General features: G+C 36.3%; 1 protein-coding gene and 1 pseudogene across 4 annotated transcripts in view; both read right to left on the bottom strand.

The window, feature by feature from the left end:
- LOC129900891 (DExH-box ATP-dependent RNA helicase DExH11) overlaps nt 1-16,244 on the bottom strand; it is a 39,806-nt gene that overhangs the window by 8,122 nt on the left and 15,440 nt on the right. For 2 of the 4 annotated variants that reach the window (XM_055975971.1, XM_055975973.1), the window contains exons 6-19: nt 13,926-14,137; nt 13,677-13,784; nt 13,259-13,360; nt 12,804-13,004; nt 12,594-12,704; nt 9,900-9,967; nt 9,332-9,719; nt 8,921-9,076; nt 8,704-8,814; nt 7,535-7,588; nt 4,929-5,186; nt 4,134-4,243; nt 3,165-3,318; nt 1,957-2,413 (exon numbers count right to left, since the gene is read on the bottom strand). In XM_055975971.1, the coding sequence (XP_055831946.1) occupies nt 1,957-2,413; nt 3,165-3,318; nt 4,134-4,243; nt 4,929-5,186; nt 7,535-7,588; nt 8,704-8,814; nt 8,921-9,076; nt 9,332-9,719; nt 9,900-9,967; nt 12,594-12,704; nt 12,804-13,004; nt 13,259-13,360; nt 13,677-13,784; nt 13,926-14,137 (2,490 nt within the window). The remainder of the gene's footprint in view (nt 1-1,956; nt 2,414-3,164; nt 3,319-4,133; nt 4,244-4,928; nt 5,187-7,534; nt 7,589-8,703; nt 8,815-8,920; nt 9,077-9,331; nt 9,720-9,899; nt 9,968-12,593; nt 12,705-12,803; nt 13,005-13,258; nt 13,361-13,676; nt 13,785-13,925; nt 14,138-16,244) is intronic. The other 2 variants (XM_055975974.1, XM_055975975.1) reach the window with 2 other exon arrangements.
- LOC129901890 (U2 spliceosomal RNA) lies at nt 5,973-6,148 on the bottom strand (annotated as a pseudogene).

Below are 16,244 nucleotides of genomic sequence, written 5' to 3'. Positions count from 1 at the left end.
TTGCACTGATTGGACAGGAACACCTTAGATAAGTGGTTTACGTCTGAATATTGTGCTTTGGTAGGAAGTTATTTGGTGTCTTGAAAAAGCAAGAAACACAAAGTGGTTGCTCGATCTAGTGCCCAAGTTAAATGACGAGTAATGATTGTGGCAACTTGCGAACTAATTTGGATTAAGCAGTTGCTCAGAAAATTGAAGTTAGGAGAAATTAGTCATACGGAACTTGTGTGCAATAATCAAGTTACTCTTCATATTATAGCAAATCGAGTATTTCATGAGAGTACTAAACTTTTTTTATGATCAAGTGAGAGAATCAAACATATAAGATTGATTGTCACTTCATCAGATAAAAGAAATCTCTCGGGAGACATTGTTACGAAATTAAGTCAAAATAATCAGCTTGCAGATATTTTCGCTAAGTCCCTCACTAGTTTTCGTATGAGCTACATTTGTAACAAGTTATATGCACCAACTCGAGGGGGAGTGTTAAAATCTCATAGATATTCTAGACTAATCTAAGATTTTGCAAATATAGTATAGTTTGGTTTACTGTTGTAATTATGTCTTTTTTCTTTTTCCTTTCCTGAAATATGTACACTAGTTATTTAAACCCCAATGACTTGAGGGAATAATCAAATTTTGTTCCCTCTCAATTTTTCTTTCCTTTTCACAGTTATAATCTAAGACCTCATTTACGACTAAAGTTGCATCCATGATTTGTCTTCCCTTGATGAGAGCATTTTGATTGCCAGAAATTCAAATGTTCATAACACTATTGAGCCGTGTGTGTAATTCAGCTTTGATTTTGTAATTACTCCCACAATGCTTATGGGTCTATAATTCTTTACTTCAGCTACGACTTTTTCTTTGAAACCAATGCAATAGGAAGCTACAGGACCAGCCTTTGCACCACCACCAACATACCCAGTGTAATCCCACAAGTGGGGAAACTATTGCACCATGACCTAAATTAAAATTCTAGCAGAGCCAACTATATTGCTGGTGCATCTCCAGTTGCGAGAGAGAATATTGAAATCAATTTTGTAGCCTGTTTGATCAAGCTTTTGGGAGACCAACAACAACAACAACATACCCAGTAAAATCTCACAAGTGGGGTCTGGAGAGGGTAGGATGTACACAGACCTTACCACTACCTCATTGAGATAGAGAGGTTGTTTCCGAAAGTGTTTATTTTTTTCAAAAAAGTGCTTATTTGAAAAAAAGTTGTGTTTGGCCCAACTTTTGAGAGAAAATAAATGATTCTGGGAGTAGCACAAGTTGTTTTTCAGAAGCTAAAAAATGTAACTTTTTCCCCCAAAAGTACTTTTTTGAAAAGCATTTTTCAAAATAAGCTAATTTTAGAGGCTTGGCCAAACAGGCTGTTGGCATCTTTTGTTTGGTATATGTGTGAATGATCATGGCACAAAAAATGTACTTTACACTACAAAGTTCAAGTAAGTGCAGTAACATGAAATCATAGGTTGACCTCTGAGGACACAACTGGACACTCCCTATTATAATTAGAACATGTTCCATTTGACTGGCAGAGTTCCCTATTATTCATTAGAAAGACCAATTGTTGAGACTCCATCCTTATCCTAGCATGCTACAACATGCAGATATTTCGTCAGAGAGTAAATGAAGCACTAACATAATAAGTGACGATTACAGAGTTTCTTATGCTTCATCCACAATTTCTGGAGTCAAATGGCGATTTGAGAAAAGCTAAGGTCAGGAAACTGATGCATTTAATAGCCTTATATAAAATCGAGTGATAGCCAGTCATTGGACTTCCATGGATACACCGCTGATATGAGAATAGAACTATTGATGGTAAAGAAGCAGCAAAAGCAAGTGCAGCTGCATGTTAATAATAGTCACATGCTAGAATAAAACAACAAACAAAGATTATATATATGGCAAGTACAGATAACCATTCAAATAATGCTGGCATACCTTTAACCGGATCTAAGGCTGGAGGATACTTATTTCCTTCAGATTTCAGACCCAGCAGCTGTTGTATTGTGATAGAGTAGGCCCCAGCACTAACATCTTCAAGAAGCCGAACTTGATCAATCTTAATCTTTTTCACACATATATACAAGAAATCCTTGTTATCAACTCCTCGAACCTCATAATTCACTCCGGCAGCATTACCGCGGTGAGGCAATTTGATGTTGACAACACCAGATCCCTTCCGGGTGGTGACTGACGAACAATACTCATCCTCATAACCCCGTCTTGATTTAGGCACTAATATCTGCAATTCAGAATTTTTTTGGTCTTTCCTGTTGCTTGCATCTGACGAAGTTTCCAGAGTTGAAGGCAAATCAGGAGTCAGAACTAGAACTATATATTGTCTGTTGTTAGAGGAAGGTGTCTTCACCACAACGCCTAGTAAGTGATCTTTGCCCTGCAAGTAGTAAAGGGAAAGAAAAACATTCACACATGTTTCAGACTTGTCATGTGAATCTCTTCAATGGAAATATGAGCTGTAAGTCAAAAATTATATATTTCCAATATCCAAGTAACCTCATGAGATAGGCAAAAGTAGACAGGATTAGGATACTTCTAAGATGAAACAGTGGATCAGAACAAACTGCAAAAGGAATTGGAACACTTTCAGTCTCCAAAACAAGTGATCTCAAACTGCAGAAGTTTCTATGCTAGGAGGCCCAGTCACATCATCCAGATTATCAACCTCCAGCCATTTTTACCATTGAAAATTCCATAAGAGACGTTGACCTACTTCATGAAACACTTTGAACCATATGTTCTTTGCTGGTTTATTAATACCATATTTGGTTACATTTAAATGATATATCATAGATAATGTTCATATGTTTCTGCATACTAAAGATTATGATGGGACTCTCTGTTGCAGAGGACTAGATCATGGAACTAAAGAACCTTGGCCTTGTAAATTTCCAAATCATACCAGATAGCTCAACTCTACTGTGTCTCAAAAGAAACATTATTGAGTATTAGAATGAAAGAAGTGCAAATAGAACAATGCTTTAATATATAGAGGCAACTACTTTGGGATCGGTGCAAAGTTATTATTATTATTATTGTATGCCAGATAGCTGACAATTTTGACCTTGAAGATGAATAGAGGCTACTGCCTAATGCCTATTTGGTGAAAAGAATGTAATAGAACTTACTGATTGTGATTTTACAACCACTGCTCTCCCAAGAGTAAGGTACTGCTGAGAAGCTGTCGACTGCATTACTGCCTCTGCTATTTGGTTGCTATATTTTTCTGCCTCAGTATACATGTCAAAGTAGTCCTCAATTGCTGGTTCACCCTTTATGCATCTATATCAGACAAATCATACTTATTTTACTATGCAAATAAATATCACAAATGATGTGAGAGTCATCCATGGAAGGTAGCATTTAGAAGGTATAATAGGCTTCATAGAAGCAAGCATTTCATAGACCGGACAGGCTTTATAAAATTTAGCAATTAAAAGCACTACCAAAAAGCAGGGTTCTCAAGACCATTGCTGTCTGTGCTGCTCTCTGTTTTTTGTGTGTGTGTGTGCGCGGCGCGTGTGCGAGTGTGTGGGTGTGAGAGAGAGAGGACTTGTTAAACAATACCAGGAAGTACAAAAGAATAAACAAAATGGGCAGTGAGTAAGAAAAATTGGGGGAAACTTGTCCTTGCTTGAGAGGAACTATAGAACTTTTGAAGACAAATACAATATTGTGGAGAAAATAAAGATGAATTATATATTTTTGTTTTATTTTTGGTGTAAAGAAAGCTCTGCTGAGGCGGCTGAATCACTAGTTGATATGATAGGATCCTTGCGAAGTAGTAGCCTATGCTTGGTTGGGATTTTGTAAAGTCTTTTGGCACTGTTATGGTGCAACTTTAATATATATATATATATATATATATATATATATATATATATATATATATATACACGTTACCAGTTTCAAAAAAAATGTACAAAAGAATAAGATTGAGAAAATCTACACAACATCAAAGCATTGAAGCACATGCACACAAACAAGGAAGCACATATAAGTGTATTAAGGCATGACAAATGCATGTTGAAAAATGAATCCACAAAGAGGATTATGGTAGAAAACTCAGATAGTGCAACTGTTTTAGTAATGCTTACTCAACAGATTTTGTAGGCTGAGCAAGCTTTCGCATCAAGAGTTGTTGTTGCTCAGGTAGTTTCTTCTGAGCATGAAATTCAGCAAAACTTCTTTTCAGCATGTCCTCAACCTGCAAAATTTGTAAAATGTACTTCATCAGGAGAAATCTGCTGGGATGAGTTAACTATGGAGTGAGAATGAACATCAATCCGTGAAATGGAACACATCATTAGCATGAATCATGTTACTAACATGCACCATTACTCTAAAATTATGAGTTATGAGATCTAATGGCATTACGCCGTTGCTCAATAATGTTGTTGAAAATCAGCTGTCTTCTGACAAAGAAAAAAGAAAAGGTTATATGTCAGAGGTACATGCAGTACTTTTAGAGTAGTTCTTCTCTGTTAAATGTCTTTTGTGTTAATCCTTTTTTGTTGCTTATTAAGAACAAAGAAAAAAGAAAAAATGAAAAAGAAACATTGAATTTCCCGAGGATGCTTGAGACTTTTAGACTTATTGTATGTATTCAAAAACCATGAACTTTATCAGCTAAAGCGTCCTTAAAGAATGTTTTGCAGGTGAATAAACAGGCATGCAAATACTTCAACTAGCTACTACATACAAGCTCCAGGAGAGAAATAAATGAAGATGGTAATGATGCAGTACAAGAACCGACTAGTTCTAAAATCATATAAAACAAAATTGCAAGGAAAATGAACTGTCAGAAAATGAATTTTGAAGTAGATGCTGTGTATGGACTACTTTGAGATCAAGCTGTTTCTCTTCTTTCCTGATTAGTCACAACTACGTACCTTCAGTTCTTCAACCCGAAGTAGATGCAAAATCATGATGTAGGTCAGTCGAAACTGAGATGCAAGCTTAGTTGCAGTGCCAACTATTACATGCTCCAAATCATTCTCGTAAGGGATCTCATCTCGGCACATCACCACAACTGTACCAGTTTTATCAAGTCCTCTCCTTCCAGCACGCCCAGCCATCTGAGTGTACTCTCCGGGAAGTAGCTGCCTAAATTCCTTGCCATCAAACTTTCTTAAAGTATCAAAAACAACCTGCCCAAAATTTAATGCAGTTTAAACTTTTTAGCAATAGGATATTTGAATAGAGAGAGATGCTTGCTTAACAGATCCTAAGCTAAGTAACTGCAAAAATTGACTGGAAAACTAAAGAAATTCTGAAATCTAAGATGGTACGCTGCAATAATATGCCACATGTCGCAAGGAATTAGAGAGCACAGGAAGTTTGAACATCAAGGAAAATACGCAGGTAAAAAATTATAAGCCAGGAATGACCATAATACAGAAACCAAACCCGCCAAAAGCTATATTAAGGAATTGCCATGTTTGGGACTGAAAATTCAAAATTTCTTCAATAAATTATCAGACACTGAACTAAGGAGACCTTTTACCAATAGTTTTTCCAGATGGGATCAATCGATCCCACATAAGAAGTGAACAGCTCAAACTGTTCTTGACTTTCTCTTCTCATGTTACCATTTTCTAATATATTACAGTAAAAAATATAGAAGGTATGTTGGGTTCATTATACTGTTAAAACTTCAATGCAAAGTGGTTAATCATACTTTAGACCCAATAACCATGTAAATTTTCTGTACTAACTATTTCAATCTGTTCATTTGCTGCATATGGAAATGTGACAATTGAATTGGATAAAGGGAGCAAATGCATAGGGTCAGAAGTAACCAATACTTTCTTTGATACAAATAGTAATCTTAGAGGTTTGGGAGGTACTACAAGAGAAATCAATATTTTACAGGCAAGTACTGTCATCTTGACAAATTCCACCACTGAAGTTGTTTAGCTTATGAGTGTCACCACTGAAGTTATTTACCTGTTGAGCAACATACATGAGCCCAGGTAGCAAACTACATTAATGAATGCTCCCCTTTAAAAAATTGAATTAGTATTGTGTGGGCTGATAGCACTCATATCAGCTATTAAACTGATTAGAATAGATACTACACATGATCTTAGCCAAAAGGCCGACAGCCCACATATCAGATATTAAACTGATAAGAAATTCTGCAATCTAAGATGGTACTCAGCAATAATATGCCTCATGTCATCAAGGAATTAGGGATAGGAAGTTTGAACATCAAGGAAATTATGCAGGTAAGATATTACAAGCCAAGAATGACCAGAAACAGAAAGCAAACCTGACCAAAGCTATATAAAGATATTGCCAGGTTTGGTACTGAAAATTCAAGATTTCATCAAGAATGATTTTCTTCAATATAAAGATACAACAGCTCAGTCCCTCCACCAATGTGGGCACTTAACACCACCACCCGCCACCCCCACCACCCACCCCTCTGCACTCCCAGAACTGGACATCTAGAATATGGACAATATAATGTGGAAACAACATTGGATAGTACAAGATATGGACAGGTCCTAGCTCTGATACCTCTGAAAACAAATGGACCTTGGAGCTAATTCAAATCAATGGTCAAATTGAACTTCAAGAAATTCACCCCTTCAAGATGAGTCATTCATTGGAAACCAATGGATAATCAATTCCACAGTAAACAATCCTTAAAAATATCCACCAAATCTTAAGACGATAACCCCTAAGATTGTCAATAAAATCTGATTTCCTATGTGGTCTTTCTTTCATAAAACATGTGCATATTTTGTGCTACTGGCAAACTTGATTTAAACGCATTCCAGAAATTTATGTGATTTCTTCTACCTTCTCTGCTTTCCTCCATTATCTTCACTTTCTAAGTTCTTTAACTCCCAGCTCATTCTTAACTGTTTCTGCATTCTGTCCAGCCCCTGAATAGAGCTAATATACCACTGTAGCTCAGTTAACCTCTCTCCTGTATATGCTTTAGATTTTTCCTTGGAGGAGGATGTTTCCAGAATTAATCATTCTTTCTTAATGTGTTCTGAGGTTGACGATTAAAGATCCAGAGCTAGTTCTTAAAGTTCTCAGCCTTCGAATCTTAACAATGAATATATAGAAAAACCACTCTACAACAATTAAATGGAAACGCGATCACTATCCTCAGTTACTCAAGAGTCAAGACATGGTGTGAATCGTATGACAAAGATTCTTTTATCATAAAAAGAGCAAACATTTAATTCCTGCTATACCAATTCACATGGCAGACTTACCTTTTTAGTCTGTCCAAAAAAGAATAACATCTTTTTGTATTTAGAAAAAGTTTGACTTTACACTTCCCATTTTACCTTAATGAAATGATTTATAGCAACACAAATGTCTTTGATTTGTTCTAGACCACAAGTTTCACAAGTCTTCCTTTCTTTTGTTAACTCCGTACCCAGTAAAACATGGTCACATAAAATGGAATGGAGTATGTTCTATGAAAATAACTGCACTCAAAGTAACAAGATCACTACAAATGATGACTTACCGTCCTGGCTGGAGCATTAACTCCCATTGCAAATGTCTCTGTCGAGAACAGAACCTAAGAAAGAACCAAGAAGTAAATGAACATATAAGGCCTTCAAAAGTAAATTTAACCAAAGGACAGGAATGTTGATAACAAATGGGTCACAAAATGGCTAAAGGAGGTAAAGAAACTTCAGCAGCAGTGATAAAGTAGATAACATGAAAATGACTAGCCCAACGTTCAACTTTGTTCCAGGATTTCACCACTTAACTATTTCAACTGTTTTCCCTTTATTTAGTTAGTTAATTTGTCACTTGAAAAGAACATAACATTAGATCACGAGTCATACTTTCAAAACCAAGAATCATGGAGTCCAAAATTTCTTATTTGGATCCAAAGCTAGTAGACTCTTCCCAGATGTTAAAAAGTTAATTAGTATAATTTCCTACTAGGATATACTATCAGTACTAGTATATACTAACATGACCAAATGCTAATTGCTTTATGTTTTTCTTTTTAAGGTTAAATAATTTTATTAATAGAAGGGAAATCCCTGCATTTTAAGTAGTACACCTAAAAGCGGAGAAACCTAAACCAAAATATGTCTCTACAAGGTCACCCAATAATTTTCACAAACAAGGGGGCGTCATGGGTAAACCAAAAAGAAACTAGTGACCGTAGGCTACTCCTCACATGTACAAAATTGTTCTCGACCCTCCTATTCCTCTTTCTCCAAACTACCCAAATGATTGCTCGTGGAACTACATTTGGTTCTTCTCCTCCATCTTCTGAAAGCCCAGCTATACATTGCCTCCTTTACTGTTCTCAGCATAACCCAATGTACTCCTAACCAGTTATGGACCTCCCACCACGGGCGTGTAGCTACTTGGCAATGCAATAGTAAGTAGTAATGTAATTTTTAAATATCTGAAATTAACTTCCAGTAATTTTCATTGAGTCGCTAACTTTATTCTGTATGTATGAGTATCCATTATGCAATGAAGTATATGAGCATGTCTTTATGTACACTAACAAGTACTCTAGCATAAAAATATATGCCTCTTACATGCTTAATGCAGAATAATATCTGAAATGAAATAAGTAATTAAATATGGTAACGTCCTAACGATATGGGCTTTTGTGTGGAACAATGTGCCTTTTCCCTTAAAAAAGCTGGCATGTTGAATTACCTTAACCAAACCTCGACAAAAAAGCATTTCTACAACTTCCTTGACAATTGGGAGGAGCCCTGCATGATGCACAGCAATGCCCCTGTGGAGAAGGCTTTGAATTCTGACAATCTGTAGTTCAGATGACCATCAATAAGACACTGTTCTGGAATTAAGCAGGACACCAAGAACCAGATGGTCAGCTAGATTAACAAATGCAGCAAATTAGGTAGGACACCTGCGGTAAGTTTCTGTCAGATCCCTTAAGCCGCGAAAATGCTTTATCACAAAATATCCTAATTTCACTTTTCTCAGAGCTACTTGTGAGATCGGTACCAGGGATATTATCAGCTGATTTGTCACATCGATTCTTCGAAAAACAAAATATAACCACCTGAAATTACAGTTTCATGACAAATATTAGGCGTTAATACATGATAAGTCTACTATCAACCTGTAAATGAAAATGGTACAGTCAAGCTTTTAAAAGAGAAGAGAAGAAAAACACAGCGGACAAATTATCAAGAGATTAAATACTAGCAGCTCCGGAACATGCTATCAGCAATGCTAACTATACTGTAAGCAAGCAGTGAGAGGAAGATATACAAGGAACTATGCATGTTAAAAAAAAGGAATTTTTTTTACATACAGGTAACAGTGATTTCTTCAACAGTTTATTAATCAGTGTCAGCCACAAAGATGCCTCTGATCTCCTAAACCCCATAACGTTCTGTCCAGGCCCAGTGCTTTGCATTCCCCAACCAGCACCAAAATTCCCGAATTTTTGGGGACCAGAATGCTTGTGCTGCTTCGCCTGAGAAGTGCTATCACGCCTCTGCCCTCGACCCTTATCAGCAGCTGTTGAAGACCCAGGACGCAAGCTGGTGCCACCAGAGACAGAACTTGTGGTTTTCTTCTTATGTACATCTTTGGCTGCTTTAAATCCATGAGGCAGAAACTTTTCATTCTCGCACACTTTGTAAAGCTCCCCAGAATAGAAGAGACAATGTTCCAAAGGGACAGGTCTTTTGGTAGTCCTGATAGAAAAGGTCAAAAGAAAAAGGAAACCAGATCAAGCAAACACTCTATAGATATATTATAATGATAAAAGCTCCTGTCTTGTTTCCAGAATCATGGTACGCCCCCAGGGAATTTCAAGAAACAAAGTCGTATAACTTCAATTTTTTGAGTTATAATTTAAAGAAAGCACAACTAACCCAGTCACACGAATTTGCTTTTGTTTTGTACGACCAATCCAGTCTGCAAATTCAATTGTGTTTGGTACCTGCAATGAAAAAATGAAACATCTCTTAGATGCCCTCCTAGCAAAGGCTCAAGCATTTGATTTTCTAGTTCATAGTTAGAGACCAATAGTGGGGCTAACGTTTCTTCCCACTGAAGCACCTACTTATATTATGTCTTCCCAACTTGACAGCTCCTTTTGACAGGTTTTACTAATCTATTACATTGCAACTGCAGTAGGTTAGCATCTTTTCCAATTTTAATTTCGTCCAAATACGCTATGTCATAAAAGGTCGGGGCCTTTCAATGGTAGAAATCAACTCTTTACTGCCAGCAATTTGCACATTGGCAAGTTACAGAAACCCTGTCCCCACACATCTATACTTACCATCTTGGTTATCTATAGGCGATAATGCTACACACAATGGTAAATGATGAATGGCGAGTCGGGACCCACTGCCGATCCAAGAAATCAGGTTTCCATTGATTTCAAGTTGTATGCCAAAAGCCCTATTATGATTCCTTATGTTCACTTTTCACATTTCTCTTTTTCACTTCCTTTTTTTGTAGTTTTCATTAGATTAATGTAAAACAATCAACCAAATGAGGTAATTGAAGACTTATTCTATAAACAAAAGATAGGCACAGTGCCAACCTACTACAACCATGCAATAGGTTCACGAAGTCCTTTTTTAGGAAGGATTGTGTTCCCACTCCAATAGAAATTTAGAGATCTTCGACATAGTTGTCTTTATGGTCGAAATGGTCCAAAATTTGACACTGAAGTTTAGACAGCATAGTCCCCTTTGTGCTTAAATTGATCTGGGGGAAGGGTTATTGAAAGCCACCTCAAGATGAAAAGAGGGCCAGATGTGACATATATATAGACAACATATCAAATTCAGCAACAAAAAAAAAAGAAATTATGACAGTGTTGCCCAGTCTAGCTTGAGTGTACCTAGACTACTCCATCAAGTACCTACTACCCCCACCAGTATAGGTACTGTGCCCACCAAGGCTTGGGCAAATGAGAAGAAATCACTTAGATTGTTTTGTCACCGCTGGGATTTAAACCTAAGACCTCATTGTTCTCCACCCACTTCATTGACCACTAAGCCACAACTTTGGATGCAGCAAATATCTCACCGTCAATGACGCATCAAAATAAGAGTTTCTGGAAGAATATCTTACATTAGCTGACTATTTTTACTTCTATGTTTGGTCCTTTTTAAGAGGAGCGAGGGCTCAACTAGAAGAACCTTAAGACTTTTGTCCAAAATACCCATTGTTTACAAGCCACAGTCCACAGAGATAATTTGATGGTCAATTACAAATTTGAAGATGTTCCATTTCTTCTTTGTGGCACCAAAAGGTTTTAACATTTGTCGACAGAATTTGGTGAAAGAAGAAATCAGCATACTACCAGATTACAGATTTTTCAAAAGTTCCAATCTGGTTTCCAATGTTTCCTCTCAGCAGTACATTTTATCAAGCAACCGCTTTCTGACCAACAACCAAGCAGTCATTATCTTCAATTAATGTAAACCCGAAACTGATCAAGAAGTGTCATGTCATGAGAAAGCTGTCCGGTGCCACAAAAATGATAGCTAATCAACTCTGTTGAAGTGTAACGATTATGACTTTGATGACCAAAAAAAATTTTCAAATAGTAACTAAGGGAGGCCTCTAATCCATGACACCCTGCAATTGTTATTCACATAAAGTATAATATGCCTATCTGTTGACCCTATTATGTTATTTTAGACAATAGTAATTAAGCTCAAATCAAGCAAATGTCAAATGCTACCTTTTCTTAGATAGGCCAAGAGTAAATGGTTCAAAGGGCCAGTCACTATATGTATGAGCACCCCACATTGACTAAATGCATAATTATACTTTGTAAAGTGTGCATATAAAAAAATGCAGGCATAAGACATTGGTCTCATGCATTCTCATAAATCTTTCTCCCGTGTCTTTATTTCTCATATATTGATGCTGATTGAACAGGGTTCTCTTCTAATAGTCATTTTACATTTGAATATTGTGTTCTAATTAAAGACAAATTAGTATCCTGAAGAGCAAAAATCAAAGTGTGATTACAAGATCCAGTGTCAAAGTATTGAGCCATCGCAACAGCAACTTGTGAACTCATACGGATCAAAAAAATAGAGAAGGAATTTAAGTTCAAATAAAATACTCAGATGGAACTTGTGTGATGATCAATCTGCACCAGATATTGCATCAAATCCAGAGTTTCAAGAAATACATACAAGCTGCTTTCACATAAAAGATACTCTCAAGAGACATTGTCAATAGATTCATAATGTCAAATGATCATATAAACATATTTACCATGTCCATCGTCTAATTAATTACATTAACAAGCATGCGACATTCGACCAGTGGGAACAGACTTCAGGTTGAATGAAATGTTAGATTTGCCAAGTGTAAATAGTTAGAAGTTGTACTACTCTACTGTACATATCAGTGTCCCGCATTGATCAAATGTGAAGTTATACATAGTAAAACGTGTATATAAGAAATTGCAGGCGTAAGACATTTGTCCCACGCATCCTCGCACAACTTTTTGTTGTGTCTTTAACTCTCATATCTTCATTAAGTGTTCTGATCCAACGCACAAATAAAGTAACTAAAATATCAAGACCTACCGTAGCTGAAAGGAGGACAAAATTGATATTTCTTGGGAGCATAATGATAACTTCTTCCCAAACAACACCTCTTTCAACATCATTGACATAATGCACTTCATCAAATATAACCTATACTCACAACAACAATACCAGTAACCAACCAAATTATCTCAAGTACTGGAAAGGTTGTAGAAGCGAAACAGGCAGAACAAAATATTTAACAATTACCCATTCTATATCCCGAATCATATCAGCCCCTCTATAAAGCATTGACCTTAATATCTCAGTGGTCATTATAAGACAAGAGGCCTCGGGTCTCAAGCTTATATCTCCTGTGAGAAGGCCAACATCAAATCTCCCACAAAAATCCCTGTATTTCTGATTGCTGATTGTTTTGATTGGAGCTGTATATACAGCCCTGGTACAGTGCTGCAGCACACAATAAAAAACATAAATTTGGTGCAAATCTATTGACAAATAAAGACACGAAAATTTGGACAGAATTGACCCAAAAAAGTTGTAAAGAAACTCATAAATAGGAGATGTAAAACAGAAGACATTTTATTTATAAGCAAAGAAGAAGATATTACATTAGATATCAGTATAAAATTCTTGTTATATTATTTTATAACCAAAAAAAGAGTCAAATAGCATAAAATTCATGATAGCAAGAGAATTCATACTTTAGCTGCCAAAGCGAATGCATATTCTGCCACAACAGTCTTCCCAGCAGATGTATGAGCAGCAACAAAGACAGAGTTCCCCTTTTCAAGATGATAAATGGCCTGCAATTAACGCAATGAGAAGGACCACAATTTTTTGACAGCTTGATAGGCATGTATATGCCTGAAATGAAAAGGAATAAGAAACACAACAAATAGCTTCAAGTTAATAAAAAAGCAAACAGACTCAGCCTATTATGTTCAAAAATAACACTTCGCCTTTCAAGCCAATGAAACATCATCTGACTAAAACATGGCCCCCATGATTGAAAGCATGTATTTTCCCATCAATTTTAAGGGACACGAAATTAAATAAAGCAGAGATATGCCAAGTTCCATACGAGAATTAAAAAACACTACATAAACCATAGATTTATACCTCCTTTTGAAAGGGGTCGAGTTCAAAGGGGAAAGTAAGAGCCATATCTGGAATGAGATCATGAAATCGTTCTACAATTACTTCACTGCCTCCAGTAACAGCCCATCCCTGCATCAGATGTGTAGGGCAAAAGAATAAAAGAAAATCATTCTACTTGATACAGTATTCAGAAATGGAGAACTCCTCTTTTACTTATCAAATAAAGGAAATGGAGAACTCTGTTTAAGCAAGAAATGTGTGAAGCATTACATCATTCACTTGACGTGCACCATCTTTATCCCCATCCAATCTTGATATTGATCCTTCTGCTTCAACAGACAAAATCTCATCCAAGACAGATATCTCAGTTGCTAAACCCTCATCAGCCACTTCGGACTTGTTTACTTCAGCTTCAACCTGAAGTGGCTCTGGCTTGACAGATGTCAATTGTTCTGCTTCAGATTGCAATTCAGACATATGACCTATATGAGAGGAATAAATTTTTTGGAGAACTGGTAATTGTATTCCTCAGCATTAAGGGTGAGGCTGGCCACCTCCAAAAAGATATCAACAGTGAAATGGAAAAAAAAAACTAAACAGCAGAAAAAACTAATTTACAGATATCCTAAAAAGTCTACCAACTGGACAGCATCCTCAATGTTTTCTTCTTAGAGAACACATAGAGAAGATAATTCTCTCTCTAATAATTTATTTATTTCACAATAGCCCATGATTCAAATATATATAATTGTTTTGATAACTTTGCTATAATCTTCCTGTCTCTTCAATGTTCAACTAGAAGCATCACTACTTCTTCATTTTATTTTGGAAACAGTTAACATATCTTATATAAATAGTAATTACTAAACAAAGACGGTATAATCATCCATAATTACAGGATTGTAAAGAGACCAACCTTACAGCTCCTCTATCATTTACAAGGAGTCTAAAACATCAAAAATTGAATCATGATCTTTCTACACATGCTCCTTTAAACCAAAAATACATAAGTACCAAACACTTCAACTTTATCTTCTGGACATGACTTGATTTATCTTCAAAGCATCACTTCTTTTTGTAAAATAAAATGTAGAAAAAGTCTCACACTATGCATATGTTAATCCACAATTCAACATCTCCTTTAACTTCCATGGTTACTACTTACTCATTGTTGAATTATGTGGACATCTCATCTAAAAGCTTAACATGTCAGAGAGAGAGCACCTTTTAAAAAAAGGTAAGAAATATTATTAATAAAGGTACCAAGATGGTACTAATATTCAGTACAAGCAAAAGAACATGTCCAGTCCTACATCACAAGAGAATCAAACAAGTACATTGTTTCTAGCATCCTAGTTACATAATTCTCTTTCAACACAAAAGACTAAATTCTGAATACATATATGGTTTAACACAAGAAGTAAAATCCTTTCTGACTTCAAAACATCTTTTATTCCTTTCGAGAAAACTGTCCACGCAATACAGATGGGTATTGTCATCCACAGTTTCTTCTGTCCTCTCCTTGATCTAAGGTTCCCCCCCTGAATTAGTAAATCAGTCAGCAATTAAGCATTCCTAGTCTAACTAGGCTAAAAGTGCTGGGAACTGACCCTTAAGGAGTCCATCATTGTCCCGTAAGTCAGTCAAATTCTAGTTTTACTCTCACCACCAAATTTCAACTTAATGCTATTTCAAAATCACCCCATAGAGTCATGGTGTGCTTCCAAGGTGTAACCCCAAAGGGAGAATCAACTATTCTGGGATCCCAATATCTATTTTTGCCATATTCAGTAACAATGACCCTCTTCCACAAAGCATCCTTCCCATCATTCAACCTCTACAACCATTTACATAGAAGACTTCTGTTATGTAATTTGAGTTCTTGACTCCAAGTCCACATCCCTTTTACCCCTAGTCACAGACTCCCATTTCGCAGATGAAATTTTGTCCTTTCAGCATTTCCACCAGCTTTTTCACTAGAGATCAAAGATTTCCATCCCACTAGGTGAACATCTTGCAATACCCCGGGTATTTGAAGGTTGAAATATGATATAATAAGGTTAAGCATTCCAAAAATGGCTTCGGTGGATTTTTAGGACCCGAATATCAAAAGATAAATTTTTCAAGAATCGCAAAAAATAGTAGGGTGCGCGGCAAGTCTGCGTCGTGGAATTGCTTCCCCATAGTGCAATTTTTCCCGAAATCTGGCCAATAATCACTTCCGGACAAATTAGTCATAAAACTCATGTCATGAATGCGATTTACATTTTGTTCATCAAATGCATGTGCCAAATGCAATTTACATGTTCCCAAATTCAGTTTTAAGTGGGGTTACTTTAGACATTTCCCTAAATGTTAGTTAATGAACCTGGACGTTTTTAGGACCTAATTCGGCTCCATAAACTAACCTAAACCCCTATTCTTCTTCATTCTACCACAATTCACCTATTCAAATATTTCTCTCTCTACAAAAGCTCTCAAGGACTCCATTGAAGACCTCCAAGAAATTCACTCAATCTCTCCATCAAAACTCTCAAATTCTTCCAAATTATTTGGTCTTCTCACTCAAGGTATGCGGATAATTAATCC

Source organism: Solanum dulcamara, chromosome 8 (genome assembly GCF_947179165.1).
Source record: "Solanum dulcamara chromosome 8, daSolDulc1.2, whole genome shotgun sequence".
NCBI classification, from domain to species: domain Eukaryota; kingdom Viridiplantae; phylum Streptophyta; class Magnoliopsida; order Solanales; family Solanaceae; genus Solanum; species Solanum dulcamara.
The sequence above is the reverse complement of the archived record's forward strand: the minus strand, read 5'-3'. Positions and strand labels throughout refer to the sequence as shown.